Genomic DNA, 19,922 nt, shown 5'->3' with positions numbered 1-19,922 from the left:
TAACGTATCATAGGGCTTTGATAGTATGATCAGGTAGGGCAGGAAGCTGTTTAGGTATGTGGTGCTCAGTGTGTCATACTGATGGCCCTACTGTTACTGTCTTTATTGCATTTTTACCTCCATTGGAAGCCTCTGCAATCACCTTGTTCCCATTTTAGGGCTGGATTTGTGGAAGTCCCCCCTTGCCAAAGTCCAGCCCCCAGCACTGGTTGCTCTGAGGACTTGGAGTTGAATTCCAGGATCAGGAGGAGAAAGGTGATACGGAAGGAGTCAGATCCTGCTGCTCCCCACATCACAGCACACAGCAGTTGTCAGGGTGGGGCTGGCGTTCAGTCCTATGGGTCAGCCCAGGTGGATGTGCACAGGGCACCTCCGTCTTGGCCAAGCCTACCTGGTCCTTTCATATCTCAAGAAACTAAGTAGCTTTGCATATTATAGCCCTTGACAGCACCAAGAAGCAGGGGTTAACAAAAGAAGATAGAGTAGGCAGAAGTTATCCAGCCCCCACACAATGGGCCAGCCCTTTGCTGTGTGGAGCTCTGGCTTGGCTTGGGTCTTTGCCCTGTCCCTTTGCATGTTTGACTTTCTGACTCTCCTCCACAGTGGGGTTTGGCTTCTGAGAAGTGCTCGTTGGGTCACACAAGGCTGTCTGGCTCCTGCTGTCCAAGACGCCCCTTGTCGGGATCTGCTTTCCCTCTATAATGCCTATTCCTCTCTCCACACTGAGCTGGCTTCTGGGAACCATGATGTCTTTCTCTAGTCCTGTTGTCCCCAAAGGATTGAGCATGTTTTCACTTGGCTTCATCTCTCTGGTCATAGTTAACTGGGTCAAGGGTGGGCACCTGACTAAAGCTAAACTAATTGGACTAAAGTTCCACTGGCCTAATGCTAAACTTCATTGGAGTTTAAAGCCTGTGGGCAGTGCCAGTCTCTGTCTAACGCACCATCTGTGAGATTTATATCTTGTCTTAGTCACTTTCTAGTTGTTGGCCATACAATGCCTGACACCCACGATTTAAAGGGAGAGAGGTCAATTTTGACTCACAATTCAGAAGTGTCTATCTGTGTTTGTCAGACTTAAGCACATAAACAGTATGGCAGAGGGCCTGGGTGGACAAAAGTTGTTCACATCATGGGGACCAGGAAGCAAGGGGTCGAGGAGGGAAATAAACCCTTCCATGTCTAATGACCTGCCTCTTCTGACCAGACCCCGGTTCCTAACAGCAGCCTTGATTCAGTCACTTTCTGAAAGCTCTGGGATGTGAGCAAGTGAGAGTTTTGGGGGGTATTCTTAATCTAAACCATAACACATTTGGAAGCTACAGGAGTCATGTTTCCCACTATGTAGGAGTCAGAGTGGGTCAAGGAGTCAGGATAGAAAGTGCTCTATCCTGTGATCTATAAGAGGTGATCCAGGCAGCCTCCAGGTTGAGGGGCCTGATTTCCCAAGACTGAGTCTTTTCTAGATACCAAGAGACAATATGACCTCCTTTATCCCTTAATTTATTCAAGTTAAATTTCGGTCCCAGTGATGAGAACCCTGACTAGTGCCTTCCCACGCCTCTGTTTGTCCCAAGCCTGGCCTGTACTCCCCATTTAGGGTTTTTGCCCTCAGGATGGCTTTGAGAAATCACTCTCTCCTGCCATGTCCAACCTCAGAGCACATCTAGAGCAGAGGATGAGGTCTGATCTCTGGTACAGCCTCTGCCCTTCCCACCTTTCTCCCACTGAGTGACCTCACTCACACACTCAGCCTCAGTAACCCCAATGTACTCCTAACTCCTCAAGTCCCCCTCTGGTCCCATTGGGGCATCTACCTGATACTAATGGAGATGCATACAAGTTTTTTTGAAGACAACTGTCTGGTGGTGGTGGATAGGGATTCCAGGGGCCGGGTGAAGCCTCTTAGATCATAGACATTAGCAAGTGCTTGACCAGAGCTGTCCTGCAGGACAGTTGGAAAGTGAAGGTGAGGGGTTGGAAGCTCTGGCCAGGAGCCATGAGGAGGAATTTGTAAGTTGGCCTGGTGAAGGACTGGAGGAAAGAAATGATGAGCTCAGAAAGAGAAAAGGAGGAAAGAGGACTGAGCCAAGTGCAAAACTAGATGCTACATTATGGGAAGCCCAAGAGAGAACTCAGCAGCAGGGCCTCCCCCAAGCCTTTGGAAATGGGGAATTTCTTATCTAACGGAGAATGGGATATAGTGGCTAATCAGATGGATACTCTATTCAGGCTACTATAAAAGATAAGTGAGCTGGAAAATCTGAGACCAAGGGGCCAGGAGGTTGGTGTCCTCCAAGGGCCCTCCTGTGGCACAGTAGTCCCTCTACTGTCCTCATACTGTGGCAGGATGAGCAGAGCTCCCTCGGGCTTCTTTTATGAGAGCGCTAATCCTGTTCAGGAGGGCTCTGTCCAGAGGCTTCTGCTCTTAATACCATCAAAGTGGGGATTAGGTTTCAGAATTTTGAGGAGATACAAACTGAGGACATCTGTAGGGGCATGTGGTCCTAAGCAGGTTACCTAACTCTTCTGAGTCTTGGAAATAGAATGGTTATTAGAATTAAGTAAGGGCTAAACATAGTGTTGACATGTGCTAACCCTTGAGATAACAACAAAAATTCAAGTTCAGAGCTTCCAAAGAGTTGCCCAAGGTCATACGATCAACAGCAGTAGATACAGGCTGAAGACCCTTGAGGGCTTGGCCTCAGCGCTATGTGAGTAACCACTGAGCTCTCCTGCCACTTGAAGGTAGATCTGTGGAGCCAGGACCAAAGCCAAGGCCCAGAGCTGAGGGCTGGGTTTCTGTCCTTGTTCTGCTCCCTGGTGCTTGCTCAGCCAACAGTGACAAAGAGTCGACTCTGCTCCCCCCTCTTCCTCCCTCTCTTCCTCCTCCCTCTCCCAGACAGTATTTCCCTGGGGCTCCCGTTACCAATTTGCAGAGCAAAAGCACGCACAGGCAGTTCAGGGGTGGTGCGAGCTTGGCAGCTCTGGTATTGTTTTTAATTCAATATTTCGTCCCTGTGCGCCAGCCTCCTTTATTGGATGAGAACACTGTTATTGAATCCTGCCCTGCAGGAGAAAATGCAGGCTTCCCTGGGATGATGGCAGCTGGGTTGTTCTAGAGTCTGATGAGTCAAGGCCGGGTGAGAAGATAGTGGAGAGTTCCAAAAAATCTGGTGGTTACAAGCTGTTCTGTGATACGCACAAATATATTAACATATGTATTCTTAGCCTTTCCCTTGCCCTCCCTTCCGGGAGCACAGCAGCTCGGGAGGCAGCCTTTAAGTCGCTGTCTCCTCTCCCTGCACACCTCCCTCACCCCTGGCCCTCTGATTTCATCTCCACTGCTCTCTGCCTGATGGTACAAGCAGTGAGCATCTTCTGCCTTGACAAATGCTCTGTCCTGTTCCTTCTCCAATGCTCTCAAACACGTTACTATTATTTTTGGTCATCTCTTTGGGATCTTCTGAAAGCCTGAGACAGGGTGTGGGTGCACAGAGTTGTTTGGGGGTTATCCTGTGAAACTCTGGAAGGGAGGAGTGTTGGAAGGAAGACAGGGAAGGGAAAGCATCCTGTAAAGGGCTTACTGAGCAGGTTACACTGAGGGAACCTGGAGCTGGATCCTCCCAGAGACCTTGGGAGCCAGTAACCCCCACATGCCTTAAGTTCTCACACCTGGGGAGCAAAGAGCTGGGTGTTTATCCACCAAGAGCTGCCAGGCGGAAGCCCTTAGGAACATGGGGCTGCTAATCCTCTCCTACCTGGACCTGTTTCATAGGCAGATAATTGTGCTCTAGTTGTTGGAGAAGGCTGTGAGCAGAGACCATGGTGCTGGTAACTTCAGGTCCACTGAGGATGGGTAGCTGTAAGGCTAAAGGGATGTGGCTGAGGGCACCAGGATGCATTCTTAAATATGAAGTCCTCTGATGGCTTCCTTCTGCTCTCTAGGGAAAAGACCCAAATCCTTGCCTCCCTTCTACCAGGTCTCAGTGAACTACCTCCTGCCAACCTCTGCTTTCTCCCCTCACACCAAACTGCCCTCACTCCTCAGGGTCCTGGCCACTTTGGCCTCCTCTCTGCTCCTCAAATGTGCTTTCTCTCACCACAGGGCCTTTGTATATACTGATCCTGCTGCCTGGTCCTTCCAAACCACCTAAATAATCCTATACACCCTTAGATCTTTAAATAGTGTGACATTGCTTTTCAAGCTGGGTCATATTCCCTGTGTCCTCCATGAAGGAGTCTGGGGTCTCTGTCTTTGCATCTATGTGATTATGTAATTAGTGTTTGTTATTCACTCCATACTCAATCCTCAGGACCCAGCACACTGCCTGGCACATAGCAAGAGCTAATAAATGTTTTGTGAATGAATGAAAATTGTCTGAGGGAACTGTTTGGTGCCAATTCAGATATTAGATACAAAGATAAATTCTAGAGAAACAAAGGCCGTATATTTGTTCACAAGGATGGACACAAATTAGGGAAGGAAATGAGCTGAAATTTGAGAAGGATACAGGGCAGACGAGAGATTTGGGTTGGGAGTGTGTGAACTACACAGTGGGGCGGTACACAGGTGAGGGAGGAAGTTAGGACATTTGAATGCTTATTATTCGGTGAAGTCTATTTCCTGCTTTGCCAGAAACTTCTCCAAGTTTGCATTCTGTATGAGTTACTCCTTTGAATGCACTTCTTTATGAAGACTGGCCCAAGGCAGTTCACTTTATGAAGACTGGCCCAAGGTAGTTTACACCAGTGTATTCTGTGTGCTCCATTATAACCGTGATATGGTGAAAAGATCAGAGACTTTCAAATCATACTAATTTGGGTTCAAATCTGTGTCAGCTCTTTCTAGCTGACTTTGGACAAATTACTCGCCCTTGCTGGGTCTTAGTTCTCCTCACCTGTAAAGATAATCTCCTGGCCTTGTGTGGGGTGGGAGGTTTGTGGACCAAACAGAAGCCCAGTGCGTAGTACATGGTTCAGATGCTGAAAAACTAATGCTTTTGCTGAACGATCAGTGACTTCTTATGCCAGCATTAATTAAGCGCCTACACTGTGCCGGGCATAGAGTCCTCTTATTGAGTCCTCTGTCCACAACGTGAGTTAAATGCTCTTGATGGAGTCAGTTAAGAGCTCACTGAACCCTACATCCTCTCCTTCACAGATCCACAGAGGGACAGACTGTCCTAGGCTTTCTACTCGGGAGTGGCTCTGTGACTGTTTTCTGACAGTGGTGTGAGGATGGGAGTGAAATCCACCACTTGAGGCTGGATGCCTCATGGGAGGCAGAGGTCTTTGAGGCCTTAGTGGATGGTGACACCATGAAGTGCGAAAAGCCTGGATGCCTGGCCTGGGACTGTGGCTCAGCAGCATAAGCACCTGCCTGGCAAGTGCAATGTCCGGAGTTTGATTCCAGGTACTCAAAACAGCAACAAACAAAGAATCCTCCCATAAATCCCTAGATGCCTGAGTCAGCTTGTGCAATGCCCCACGCCTGAGCCCTCATGGGTTACTGTGTGAGCAAGAAACAGATAGCAGCTGCGTTACTGGCAGTCAGCAGACTATTCCGATTGGTGTTTGTCTCCACACTGTACGGATGGTGGAATTAGGCACAGAGACGTGATGTGACTTGCCCAAGGTTCTACATCCAGAATACGCAGAATGAGGATTTTGACCACAGAACATATACAAAGCACACTTCATGCTATTCTCTGCTTAATTGGCCGTCATGAAACAGTTGTTGAATGAATATGACATGAATGATGCCCTCTCTTGAGTTTAAGGACCTGAGGAAACTTTAAAGATGCACCACATAATGACCACCCCCAATTAAGATGGATTGGCCTTCTCCACTGGGTTATAGGTTTCTGGGAGCCATATGACTTTTTTTTTCTTTTTTATCAGTACCAGGGATTGAACCCACGACTGTCTGCTTGCAAGGCAGGTGCTTATGCCGCTGAGCTAAATCCCCAGCCCCTGGGGCCATATGACTTATTGTGCTCATTTAGAACCTTCACTGTGCCCAGCACTGTGCTTAGTACTTTGCAGGTGTTCACACCAGCTGCTTAATTCATTTCTTACAAGTGGTGTACACTAGGTGTTTATAACCGTTTCAAATGGTAAGGAAGTGCCTTAAATCATTGTCCTGCTTCTATATGCTGTGAAATAGTGACAAATTAATTTAAAAGTGAGGAAAAATATGACTTTGTGTGAAATTTAATGCCATCTTCGACTAGTCTCCCATCTAAAAAGGGGCCTAGTTAGGGAAGAAGCACAGAGGAATCCTTTTTATCTTTGTTTTACACCCTTCTCTGTGCTTTTCTTTTTTTCTCATATCTTCTTTTAATTTATGCTACTTCTGTGCTTCATGTATCTTTGTAAGTCACCTGAAATCCTTTCTGGAATAAGGTGGTGATATAAATAAAAACATGTATCATAAATATAGAATGTAACAAGCTCTATAAAAACCTATTCCTAAAATACCAACAGTGACTATTTCTCACGGCAAGAAATAGGACAATTAGACATGTGCTGTGAGGTACTATGCATCCAGAGGACAGATGTGTATAATTTCACAAAACTCAAGATATGAACATTACAGCTAACTTTATGAAATATCATGATGATTAAAAAGTGATTTTAGTTATTCATTCTTTACAGATATTTATTTTACTACTTCTGTAAAACAGGTTAGAAACTGAGAAAAATAGAAATCAAGGAAGTATAAATAAGCAAAAAGAAAAACACTGCAGGACTGATATCTCACTACTCAGAGGACAGCACCACCAACGTGCCGTCACAAAGCCTTTCATCTTCTCTGTGTAAGATTTGGAAAGAAGGTCACAGCAGATGCTGATGTAGGACATGGGTTTGTGGACAGAAAAGCTGAGCTGCAGGGTGTGGACAGAACTGCTCTGGTGCCCAGAGAAGTGAACCCAGTACTGAGGATGGGTACCTACACCCCACGTTTCTGCAAGGGACAGCATGGCCCTGTCACTGAGAGCACATCCCATTGTTGAGAAGCCCTGCGGCTTCTGGAGTGGTGCCCTGGGAAGGGCAGGGCAGGAGTGGCACATGCAAGCCACCTTTTCCAAGAGAGTTGAGAGCAGCCAGAGAGAGGTTCCTTGGAGAAGACCAGCCAGGAAAAGATGTGGCATCTGTATGCCCAGAAATAGCTCAGCCCTCCAAGAGTGTAAAACTTGAGAATACAAAAATGGGTTCACTGGGGCCAAGAAATGGGTTCATTAGGGCCAAAGAGAAAAATAGGCTTAAGAGAAGCCAAAGAGAGAAATAGGTTTGCAAGAAACAAATGGGAAAAAAGTATCAATTTTATCAGTTGTTAGACATGGGGCAAACATATTCTAAAGAATCATAAATGTATATGGCACTGTTTGTTATATGCTAGATTCCACTATTTAGTTTTCTTTTGTGGGTTTTAGTTGGGAACTCATAAGGGAATTGGCTTGGAGCAATATTTTAAAATCAAGTCCAGAACAGGAAAAAGATGATGGAATGACAGCCACCTTGATAACCTTACCCGAGCCCACACGTGGCGATCTCTACCTTCTCAGCTCAGAGAAATTTTGCATCACAGAATGTGACTCTACCCTTTGTAAAAAGGAGTGATCCTTTAAGTTAATTGTCCAACAGTGGACCTTTAAAAATGCAAAAAATGGTGTGAAAAGGCTTTAGGAGCCCACAAAATGTGGGCTACCATGGCTGAGATGATTCAAACTTGTGCAGACATTGTCCTCTCCTATGTGCAGAGTGCTACCTTGACAGCAACTGTCACTCAGGCCACCAAGTCATAGTCTAAAGGAAGGGAAAAAACAAAGCTACTTATTTTCATGGGGGGGCATTATGCCAAAAGTTGCTCTGTGTACCTATGGGGGCAACACAGCCATATCCGTCCCTTCACCAAAATCTTCTACCATCTGTCCAAGGTATAGACATCGATATCTTGAACCACTCAGTGTAAATTCAAAACTGATGTGAAGCACCAACCTGTTCCAGAAAAACTTCCAGGGGGTCCTGAAAGCCCTGCCAAAGAGTAGAGGTGCTATGGTGCAGACAGCTTCCCTGAGACAGCATGGCCTTGTTCGGCATGGTAGGCTCTTAGTGGCTGCGGGGTAAAATGGTCCTGATTTGTGGTTTGCTGATTTTTGTTTACAAAATACTCTCACAAAAGACATTTTAAAATAACCAATATTTTATGATGACAGATAACCTGTAAAACTTCTAAAAATTCAGTATTTGGGTTTTATGAGCTGATAATAAGCTGGCTCCAGCATATCACTGTCTCACCACAGCTTTGTAGTAAGTCTTGATATCAGGTAGTGTAAATCCTCAAACTCTATTTTATTTCCAAAACAGTTTAATTCAGGGGTACTTGTTTCAGATTCACAGTCAATGTAACTCTATATTTATTTAGAGTTTTTTTGCTTCCTTATATCAATTTTTAGTTTTCAATACCCTGACACGACACAGCTTCCTAAATTTCTTGAGTTTGTTTCCAGAAGGAGGAATTGTAAATTTACATATTTGGGAGGAAATGTGAAAACATCTTAGAGCAAGGTTAGGGAAAAACAAATCAGCACAAATCTATCTGGACCTCTACAGACTTTAAAACATTATTTAACAGGGAGATCTAATATAGAAAGGATAGAAAGACATGTTAGGACTCACGCATGGGTAGAATCTATAAACAGTTTATGAGAACTGATCTTATGACACATGATGAAATGAACAAATACTTTGAAAAAAAAAGAGACACTAAAGTACCCAGAGCTGATCCTGGAGTGTCATAATATGAAACCCAGCAATAGTATTATTCTTTGTTCAGAGAGATATTAGCCTGCTTGGGTTTATTCAACGTCAACATAATTGAAGATATGGATAACTGCATGTATGCTTAAGTGTATAGGATTGATAACCATATTTCTAAGTTTGTGTTGGATAGTTGAACAGAACTGGTTGCAGTCTCACTGGGGGGTTGAATCCCCACTTTATATGCTCCATTTTAGTATGTTAAATAACTATTTGTAAGAGGACAATCTGTAATCATCAACTAGTGATTTCTTACTGTTCATTTTTTTCTTTGAAAGTATGTATTATTTCTACCCATTTTCTGTTTTGTTTAGTCTTTCTTTAAATAAAATTTTTAAAAAACCCCAAGGATAAACTGCTTTCTGCTCTTCTCACAGGCCTGTAAGTATCCGGAGTCCAATTTGAGCCTCCAGCTTGGCCGAGACAAGGAAAGTGGAGAAACAATGTTGCTTGTTTCAGCTGCTAAGGTGAAATGTAATACAGTGTTGACAGACTTAATACTGGTTCTTTAAGGATTATTAAATGTTAAAATGTTCAAGTTGTAAAATGTTAAAGATGAGCATGTCTTTTTATGTAAACACTAGTTTAAAGCAAAGTTCTGGCTTCCCAGTTGACAATCATGGATGGGAATGGTCCATACATGGTGTCAACTTGAACTTTGGAAGCTTTGCCAAGGGACACGGTGGAGTGGTGGGGGGGTGGAGGGTGGGGTGGATGGGGTTGGGGGTTGGGGGTGGGGCGGTGTTCTCATTTTGTAAACATGCTTGTACTGAGCAGGAAGAGGGCAGAGATGGTGTGTATGCTGTGCCCACCCTAGGGAGGTAGCTTGCTTACAGTGTAGGGGAAAAAGGAGGATTAAGTGTCCCCTCTTTTGCTCTTGCTACTTTTGCTGTCTTCTACATGAATTCTTACTCCCTCAGACCCTGTTCAACAGCCTTGTTTCCCATGCCACCTTCCATTAATGCTTCTGCCTTATACAAACAATTCCATTTAACCCAGATACACGCTAAAAATTGTCAAACTTGCTCAAAAGTTAATTATGAAAACAAAACAAACAAAAGAGGCTCAGGGGAGGGGGTTTTACCTAGACTTTATTGGGCAGCATGACAATTCAATCAGGTAAAAGAAAGAAGCTAGGAAGGGTCCTTCAGAAAGATCTTCATACTAAACAATGGAAGGGACCCAGCTCAGAGCTAATTTGGTGTTGACAGTGTGCTTGTATGTTTTCAGACAATGCAGAATGGCCTATCGGGGTGCCAGAATGTGTTGCCTGGCTGTATCACAGCCAAACCAAGAAGCTAGTGCTCAGTCCCATAACAGTGATGCTTCAGACACCACACCACTACTGACGGAAAAAGATGAAACTGAAACCAACCTTAACTGACCCAGGATGCCCAGGAAGTGGTAACCAAAAATAAAAATCAAAGATCTGAATAGATGATTCAGTTTGTGTTGTAGTCTGGGGTTGTACACAGAGAACAATTCAGATCAGGACATGTAGTTTATAATATTTTTATAATGGTCACCGGAAGTTAACACAGGAGAATGCAGGAAATCTATCCGCAACACCAACGACATAGATTATTTAGTCAAGAGTCTAAACCCTATGGCAATGTCCCAAATGAGTCCAGATAAAAACCCAGAGCTCAGAACAACGCCTCCACGAGTCCAACTGGAAGTCCAGGGCCCACAAGAAGGACTCACGCCAGTCTCTTTTACAGATTCGTGCCGGGAAGACCCAAGGGTCAGCGGTGGAAGCCAGAAAGTCTATGCCAGCAGGATTAAGGAGCTGTGCTAGTGGGATGAGAGTTCTACACTGGAGCTGAGAAGTCACACTCACAACAAAGAGCGGGGCTGTCCTGAAAGGAACCACAGCTGACCTCCTCCGACAACAAGCACAGTCAGGTACGTGCCAGGAAGCAGCGTGAGGAGTTCATCCTGGAGACCAGGCAGCACATGTGTTCCCCTCCGGAGCCAGGAAGCAATGCTCGATGTGAAGACCAGAGCTTCTCCAGGAGAACCAACAGCTCAGACAGTAACTCGTAGGAGAACCAACAATGCCTCCATAACGCCTCAATCCCTCTCCACACCTCTCTTCTTCTCCACCTATTTATCCTGGCAACCCTCCTCAGGTGGAGCATCTTTTCTCAATGCATGCTGATGTAATCCAGCTGGCATTAAGTTGACCACCACTTTTCAAACCATAACAGTTTGGCTAAAAATATATTCCAGGGCACTCTGATTTTGTAAGATGTTTGTCAGTCTGGCTGTGTATCTGTTTGTCAGTTTGTCCAGGCTGTTAAGCTGTTGTTGGGAATTGCTGAGCCAGTGAGCATTCATACATGCAAACCTGAAAGCAGAAGTGCCCACACAGGAGTGCCCAAGAGGATGGAGTGCCTGAGAAACACCCTGAGGGCATGGGGTGCTGGAGGTGGACAGGTGTGCCAGCCCTGAGAACAGGGGGCATAAGAAGCAAGGTAGTTCAGCAAAGGGGCATCATACAAGTGTATAAGTAGTCTTTGGGAATTTACAGAGTTCTTGTACCTGCAATGGCTGTGACTCATTCAAATGGATGGCACTGACAAAATAACTAAGAGGTGCTGTGCACAGTTCCAAGACAATTCCTGAGGAGACTTAATTGACATTGATAGATAGCAAGAGATTAATTATTATTAATACAGGTCTCATTTTAACTTGGTCTTGGACATCCAACAGGAAAGTATAACCACAAAATATATAAAACAATGCTATAGTAATACGTTAGTTATAAAAGAAACTCAAATCAGTAATACATTCTGAAAATTTCCAGCTACACTGACAGTTATCTACTGTTCGAATTAACAGATTGTAGTGTTAAACTACTGAATGCAGGAATTTAAAATCCTTGGACTGCACTTAAAATGAAGTGTTCAAGAATGAAAAGGTCTTCCACAGAGTCCTTCAAACACAGATCCTCCAGATTCAACTAACCATCCGTCCCATACTAAAACAAAACAAGAGGGATATATCGGAAGCCACTAAAGCTGAAGATTGATCAGATGTGTGGGGCTAAAGCAAGGCCAGCCCTAGAAACAGCCCAAAATAAGCCATGTAAACAAGCTATTCCAGCTCTAAGAAGGCAAGGGGCCCAGGCCATCCAGGCAAACAAGTTGCTAGGCAGCAGTGTTGAAACTGACATCATTTTTCTGAATGTATAAGTAGAGGTACTACAGCGGTTCAGTAGTCCCTTCTTTCCCATGGAGAGAGCGGGCTCCACTTGACCTCAGCTGTCATCTCTTTTCTTTCTCATCCTCTCACCATCTTTCCCCCTGGGAACATCTAGAGCTGGAGCTGGTCGCTACAGTGGAGAAGGTGCTAGGAGAGAAAATGAAGCAAACAAAGGGTTGCTTCCTTAGAGGAGAGGAATTTGGGAGTTTGAGAAATAAAATGATTTCTGTATAAAAGATGAGATGGGATGGAGATGGTGATTTAATATGAATCTGAAAGGCAGAGAACTTTGGGAGGAAGGTTTAGCTCCTCTTGAAGATAAAGCCTTACTAAGTTTCAGAACATTAAATGTACTCTTTGCTTTTTCCCTAATGAAGGGCAAATTTCTCCTCCAGAAAGCATTGATTGATTTATCGATTGACTAGAACTGGGGATTGAACCCAGGGCCTTCCTAATGAGTGACATCCACAGTTTTTATTTTGAGGCAGAGTCTTGCTGAATTCCTAAATTGCTTAGGCTGGGCTGGGCTGGAACTTTTGATCCTCCTGCCTCCCAGAGTGCTAGGATTACAGACCTGCACCAGCATACCCGGTTCAGAAAACGTTTTTATATCGCTTAGGTAGACAAGATCAACCAAGTCTCACTGGACCTTGCCTAGTTGACTAAACAAAAGCTCAGAAAGGGAAATGTGATCACTAGCAGTTCTCATAATCATCTGGCTTGGAGGAGTCAGTTTTTGAGCTAGCAGCATTTATTGTAAATATAATACATGATATCTACAGATGTAATTTTTCTATGAAGTACTTTATAAGTAAAGAGAAACAGTGAAATTAATTTTATAATACATTTTATTTGGCCCAGTATATCCAAAGTATTACAATATGTAACCAGTCTAAGTGTTAAAATCCACCGTGTATTTTGTTTACCTTTATGACATCTCAATTTGTACTAGTCATATTTCAGGCGCTTGGTAGCCTGGACTGGTGAGTAGAGTATCAGACAGTGCAGGTCTGAACCCAAAGTCCTGGAAGGCTTCTAGAGCACACGGGAAACTCTTAACACTCCGCCCTGCACATAGAGGGCGTGAAATCAATCTTGGCTCCTTTTGGTCCTTTCTCTTAACAGATCTCGCCCCTTCAAGTCTCCTCCCCGCCTGCTTCTGCTTCCAAGCGGAAGCAGTACTATTACAAACGCAACGCGCTTTACGGCAGCACCGCTTTTTACTGCAGTGTGGCCGGCGCTCTCCTCTCGCGCACTTTTATCCTATTGGCTCAGAAGGCCCGCTCGCAGCGCTTTATGGCAGTGTGGCTGGAACCGCTTCTGAGTGGCCCACGGTTTGGGTGTGAGTGGAGGGAACAGGGGTTCCCAGCGTTGACTGGAGTGGGAACATGGACGTGGGTGAACTTCTAAGCTACCAGGTAGGAGGGGCTGGAAGGGCCGGGGGACTGTCCCTAGCCTGGGTAGGGATCGCAAGGCCTTCGTCTCACCTTTTCTCATTCCCAGGCCCCCTGCTTTTCATGCCATCGGGGAGTGCAGCCTCTCATTTCACTGAGGCTCTCCTGGGTCCTTCCAGTTCATTCCTGCTCTGGGCCTGCACCTCTTCACCTTCTCTTACTCCGCTGCTGGGACTGGTCCCGGCAGCTCCTCTGAAGCCCCACACTGTGCAGTAATCACAACCATCTCTCTGCCCCCCACCTCCGGCATTGATTTTGAGGTCGGAGTAATGGGCCTGCACTGCTCTTTGGATATGGGCCCTAGCTTTCCCACTGACTGTGTGGCTTTTGGATAAGTCACTTCTCCCTTTTTGAGCCTCAGTTTTTATATCTACAAATTGGAGACAATAATAACTACCTGGGAAGATTGTTTGAGAACTCTACTAACTAATGGATCTGAAAGCTGTTTTGAAAGCGTGAAAAGCTGTCCCCATCTAAGCTGTGGTTGTTGAAAGATGTTTGGAATTCTGGCGTGGAAAGGGTTCCCAGGAGTCTTCTTGTTCTCCTTGCTTAGGTACTTGTAGGGAAAAGGTGACCCAGAGGCCAGAAAATACTTGACTGAAGTCACTCAACAAGTAAAAGTTAGAACTAGAACTCAAGTGTCCTGGCTCCCAACCCAAAGCTTTCCCGATCACTTAATGTCCTAAAGAGACTCAGGAGAACTGCTGTCTACCTGGTGGCCATTAGCCACACATTGTATTTGAACACACGAACTGTGACTAGTCTGAGTTGAGAAGTACTATCAATGTAAAATCTCATGGATTTTGAAGGCTTGGTATAAAGTAGAAATTTATATGATTATGTGATCATGTATGATTATGTGACCTTGATTATTGATCATATTGGTTAAATGGTCATATTTTGGATAATGGGCGAAATAAAATACACTTAAAATCAGTCTTAGGGCTGAGGATGTAGCTCAGCAGCATAAATGCCTGCCTGGTAAGTACAAGGTTCTGAGTTCAATTCCTGTTACCAAAAAGTAAAAATAAATAAAAAATAAAACCAATCTTAATGTAGGTGTGATGATTCACATCTGTAGTTCGAGCTACTTGGAAGGCTTGGCTGGAGAAGCACCTGAATCTAATGAGTTTGGGGTCAGTCAGGGCAACAAGACACTAAAAATAACACCACCACCTGCGTATTTCTGTTGTTTTTAAAAAGTGGCTGCTAGGAAAATTTGAAGTTTGATATATATAAAGTTCAAGTATAGTTGACTTTGTATTTCTATTGGACAGCTCTGCAGTCAGGAATGGGTGATTAAGAGCCATGAGTCTGGAGCCCCAGGCTGCTTGGAATCTGTTTTGCTACTAAATGGCTGCTGTAACCTTGAACAAAATACTTAACCTCCTATGCCTTGGTTTCCCCATCTGGGGCAGGACAATAATGGTACTGACCTCAAAGAGCTGTTGAGAAATGTAAAGTGGTTAGACCAATGCCTGTCAAAGAGTGAACATTCAATAAATATTAGCAATTATTTTTGTGACACTCTCAACCAATATAGTATAAAAAACTGACTCCAGAAATCACGGGGGAAAAAATTTGTAAGCATTAGGGACATATAAAGCTGATTTTTTCCCTGTCTTTTTCTTTTTTTTTTTCTTTCTTTTGTGGTACTGGGGATTGATAACAGGGGTGCTCTACCACTTGGCTTCATCCCAGCATTTTTTAAGACACGGTCTTGATAAGTTGCCCAGGTTAGGTAACTTGTGATCTTGCTGCCTCAGCATCTCAAGTAGAAGACACTGCATTTGGTTATTGAATGAGTGATTGTGTGACTGTCTGGGAGTTATGGAATGGCTAGTCTGTGGACTTATACAAAAATATTATGGCTAGAAGAAGCCTATTTATTTGCCCACAAATAACACCTACTGTGTGCAGGGTACTACCTCTCCTGGGTGTAAATCATCAAATAAAGTAGATGAGTCGCTTGCTTTTGCCTGACAGGAAACTCTGGTGGAGAATCATCAGATAATAAACAAGAAAACAGTCAAATTCAGATGGCAATAAGTGTTATGAAGGAAATGTACCCTGCTATAAAGCTGTGCTATTTTGTGTGGTAGCTACTAGATACATGTGACTATTGAACACCTGGAAGACTGCTAGTTTGAATTAAGCTCTTGTGTATATGTAATACACACTCTGGATTTCAAAGACTTAGTATGTGATAATGAAATTAAAGTCTCTTAATTTTTATATTGGTTATGTGTTGAAATGATAATATATTTGAGTTAAAAATTATTAAAACCAATATCACCTTATTAATAAACTTTTTAAAGTGACTGCTAGAAAATTTAAAATTACATATGCAATTTTATTAAGTTTCTTAAAATTTTTTTTTATTAGTGCATGTGTGTAGTACATAATCACATTCCTTTTGGGGAGCTGGTATGTGTACATAATACATCTTAATTCCTTTTTTCACCCCTTTCCCTTCCCTCCCCTCCTCCAATCCATCTGTTGAGTCTGTTGCCCTTTTTTGTTCATATTTGCAGTACATAATGTTTACATTCCATTGTGGAGTTGCAACATGTACGGGCTTTCATTATATTTCTATTGGACAGCACTGCTGCAGAAAATAACCTCTGGGAAAAGGGGACGGGACCTATTTAGATAATTTGGTCAGAGACAGAGTCTGAAGAATGGACATTAATTGAAGGTGAAAAGGAGCTATTTGTGTGAAGGGAGCAGAGTGATGGAGACAGGCAACAGTAAGTGCAGCTGTAGGTAGAAACTGGTGCAGTCTGTAAGAGGAGTGGAGAGTGGCTGCGGGGGATCGCTGCAGCTTAGTGCGTGAGCAGGGGAATGGCAGCTGCTGGAGTTGAGATGTAGGCAGATGACAGCCTGGGTAAGACTTCTTGTGCCATGGTGATGAATCTGAGTTTTATTTTGAGAAGTGATTTAGCCCCCCAAAGTGGACCCCAGTCTGTTGGCTGAGGTTGTAAGCCAACATAGCAACTGAGTTGAAACCAGAATCCTGATCTGTCTCCAGCCCATTTATTACTTAAGTGCACTATACATGTAGTTCCTGTCTGAAAGATCAATATTCTCTCCTATTCCTAAAGAATTGTACATCTGGAATCTAGTCCATCATCAATCAGATGCACCCATCTCCTTGTGGAGAGTCATGAGGATCAGATGGGTTTATGGATGGGAAAGCTCCTTAAACAGTAAAGTTTGTAGGCATGAAAAACAAATTACTTACGTGAATCATCTCTAAATCCTCATAACAAATCTGCAGAGAACTGTTTTTCTTTCATATTGTACAGAGGAGGAAACTGAGGTGCTGAAAGTGCCTGAGAGTAACTAGCCAGACGGTAGGTAGCAAGACCAGAGTACTCTGTCTTACTCAATACCTGGAGCCCCTGACTACCACAGTGTACTGCTATGTGCCAGATGCCGAGCTAGAGTGCTTTCAAATAAGAAATCACATTCAGTTCTCAGCGTGTCCTCTGAGAAGGTGGCATGCCGTCTTTATGGAAAAGGAAACTCAAGATAGAGAAGACAACTTACTTGCCCAATCAACAGCCAGTAAGGAGCAGAGAGGCAGAACAGAGTCAACTGAACACTCAAATGAGTTTTTTCCATTTTTCAAATTTTAAATATCTCCAAGAATTAAAGTATAGAGTATACAGTAGAATGCATAAATCTGAAGTGCTGTTATTTGTAATTATTCCTTAGTAGACTCAATGTGAACACTGACGTTCACTTTCTGGGAAAAATAGGGAATAAAGTCATCTGATTTGAACAGCCCCTCCACCAGCTTTGACTCAGTGAGTCTCCTTTGGGACTCTAGATTTTGCATTTCTAATCAGATCCCAGATGACACTAAGACTGGTGGTCTGGAGACCAAACTAAAATCCTTTGGTGTGGAATGATCTACATTCCTTTCAAACCTTTGCCCAGCTGAGACCTCCCTCCCTTCTCATGGGCATGGGTTAGCAGATTTTTCAGCTTGAGTTATACTTTTTCTCTGCCATTCAAGATATTGAGAGCAAATCACTTAATCTTTCTGGGCCTCAGTTTCCTTATATGCCTAATGAGAGGATTAAGCGAGGCTCTCTTTGATATCTCTTCCAGCTTTAAAATTGTGTGGTACTAATTATTTAGGCCAAGGGCTCCAGAGATTTCAAGGGATAAAAAAAGCTTGACATAGTAGAAGGAATTTTGGGGCTGAAAATCTGGGAGATTTGACTTTTAATCCCACCTTTATCATTACTTATCCGGGTGACTCAGGACAAGTCACTTCCTTTCTCTGTATATCATTTTTCTTAACCACTGTAAAATGAGGAGTTTGGGCTATATGAACTCTGATTCTCTCCATTCCTAAAATTCAGGGACTAAGGTGAGCAAGGGGAAATGTCAAGAAATGTTTATTAAAACTATTTAACATTTTTTCAGTGCTTACTAAATTTCTTTTTTGGGGCAACTTGGTGGGAAGATTCCAATTTTTTGTAATAGAGTCAGGCACAAAGTGCCTCAGTATATGCCTTACATCCTTGACATATGTTAACTAGTCATTTGAGAAGACAGGAGAATTACAATGTGGATAGGAGGTGGTGGAAAAAGTCTTAAGGAGGAAACCAGTTATGTTCCCAATATGGAAATGTACTTTTTTGATGCCTTCAGGCTTAGACATCTCATCAAGAAGTGTGCCCAGCAGTTGCTTGGCTGAGACGTTTCTGCTGCATAGGCGCATATCTGAACTCCAGGGCACTCTCATTAATACTAATTCCACAGATGTCTGGAAAAAGTTCTTACCTCTAAAGTTTTGCAATAAAGAATTCACATTTAGTGCCGCTTGGCTCTATGGGAATGGCCTGCTTTGTTATATGAGAGGTATTCTGTTTGAGGCAGATTGGGGTCAGGGACCCTCGGTTTTGGTGATATTGCAGACACCCACTCCTCTTGTCACCTGTCAGTAATATACATAGCATTTCTGTGGATTGAAAGGGCTTATAGGGATCTTGAATCTTGCTCCCCCCATTTTCTTCTGAAAAAAAGATTTTAATAATAAAATGACCGGAATAGTTAAAAAAAAATAAAACAACAACTGCCCTTATCCCTAAGTATTTTAATATTTCCACAGTCTTTATGTATTTTGCATAACTCTTAACTGCTGTGTATGTACTATTTTGTGTTTTGTTTTAATTTAACGTTGCAAGAAATATTTTCTGTGTTTCTGCATAGCCTTCATGTTATTTTTGACATTTGCATACTTTTTGCTTGAGTAGTAGACCATTTTCCCAAATTATTTCTCTATAATTAGATATTTAGGTGGCTTCCAGATTTCTGTTCTTGGAGATAATAATATTGGGGTGAACTTCTTTGTTCATGTGACATTTTCTCCTTTCCCATCTGTCGTTAGTAATTACCTTGTGCTATCTCCTGTGCTAAGTATTGCATGTACTAAGATTATTAAGACATGACCCTGGGCCTTAAAGAATTCATAATTTGAAGAGTGAGATAGGCATTTAAACAACTCACTGACTGAATAAAAAAGTATTCTGGGAGCACAGTTGATGTGGCGGGAGAAGGAATGTATTGACAGGAATGAATTTGGTGTGATAATCGAAGAAAAGGAGGAAGACATTGTAATCCTAACCTTGATGAATGACTAGGAATTCTAGGGGTGACAATGGATGGGGAGCGGCATTCTTGACTAGAATTAGTAAGAGCAAAAGCATGGTGTGGTGGGAAGGGGGAACATTTGGTTTATCGGGTGAGGGGAGAGGAGTGGCAGGAAATGATGGGGCTGTCTCAGCTGCAGACATGTTAAGCAGTATGCAGTGCTCATATGCAGTCGATCCTTTATCAGCTCATGGAGCTTCCGGCAGTTGTGTTCCAATTTTACTATAATCTTGATAGTAGTAGTTGTCATAATTTATTTTTTCCCATTAATCTAGCAGGCATATAAATGTTAGTTCAAGGTTACTTTAATAAGCATATTTTTCTTGTGTGTGTTTATCATTTGTATTTCTTGTTATCTGTCTTTTTCTTTTACGATAGTAGTTGTAGTTTGTAATTGAGTTTTTCTGTTGTGGTGGTGGTGGTATGTGTTAGACACATTGAAAGCCTGAACATTTGTGCTCAAATACATCATTTATTTTGTGTTGACCTCGTCCTACCTTACAATCCTAAGAGTATTATTCTACTCACGATGTCACTTTATAGCATCATAAAATAGGTTCCTTTTTGCATGACAGTTTAGACTCATGCTTTTCAAAGTTGCTTTTGTGAGTAGTGAGTAGTGTGCTGTAAATAACAGATAAAGAGCTATTCCCCTTATTTTTCTTCTCAAATTTATTTCTTTCCTTTGCAACCTTCTCATCCTCTTCTGACTCATTCTTCTCACACTACAAAGCACATTATGTTTCTTTTTCTTTCTTTTTTTGG

At 43.1% G+C, this 19,922-nt stretch overlaps 1 protein-coding gene across 3 annotated transcripts in view; it reads left to right on the top strand.

Annotated features, from left to right (window-relative positions):
* Nucleotides 1–13,291: 13,291 nt before the first annotated feature.
* The window catches only part of Ctnnbl1 (catenin beta like 1), a 159,421-nt gene continuing 152,790 nt past the window's right edge, over nucleotides 13,292–19,922 (top strand). For 2 of the 3 annotated variants that reach the window (XM_063248366.1, XM_063248365.1), the window contains exon 1: nucleotides 13,292–13,451. In XM_063248366.1, coding sequence (XP_063104436.1) covers nucleotides 13,422–13,451 — 30 coding nt within the window. In that variant the 5' untranslated portion in view covers nucleotides 13,292–13,421. The remainder of the gene's footprint in view (nucleotides 13,452–19,922) is intronic. The other variant, XM_063248368.1, reaches the window with a different exon arrangement.

Source organism: Cavia porcellus, unplaced genomic scaffold, assembly GCF_034190915.1.
Source record: "Cavia porcellus strain 051 isolate PalLab524CR breed Dunkin Hartley unplaced genomic scaffold, mCavPor4.1 scaffold_5, whole genome shotgun sequence".
Classification (NCBI taxonomy): Eukaryota; Metazoa; Chordata; class Mammalia; order Rodentia; family Caviidae; genus Cavia; species Cavia porcellus.
Note: the sequence above shows the minus strand (reverse complement) of the source record. Positions and strands in the feature narration are given on the sequence as shown.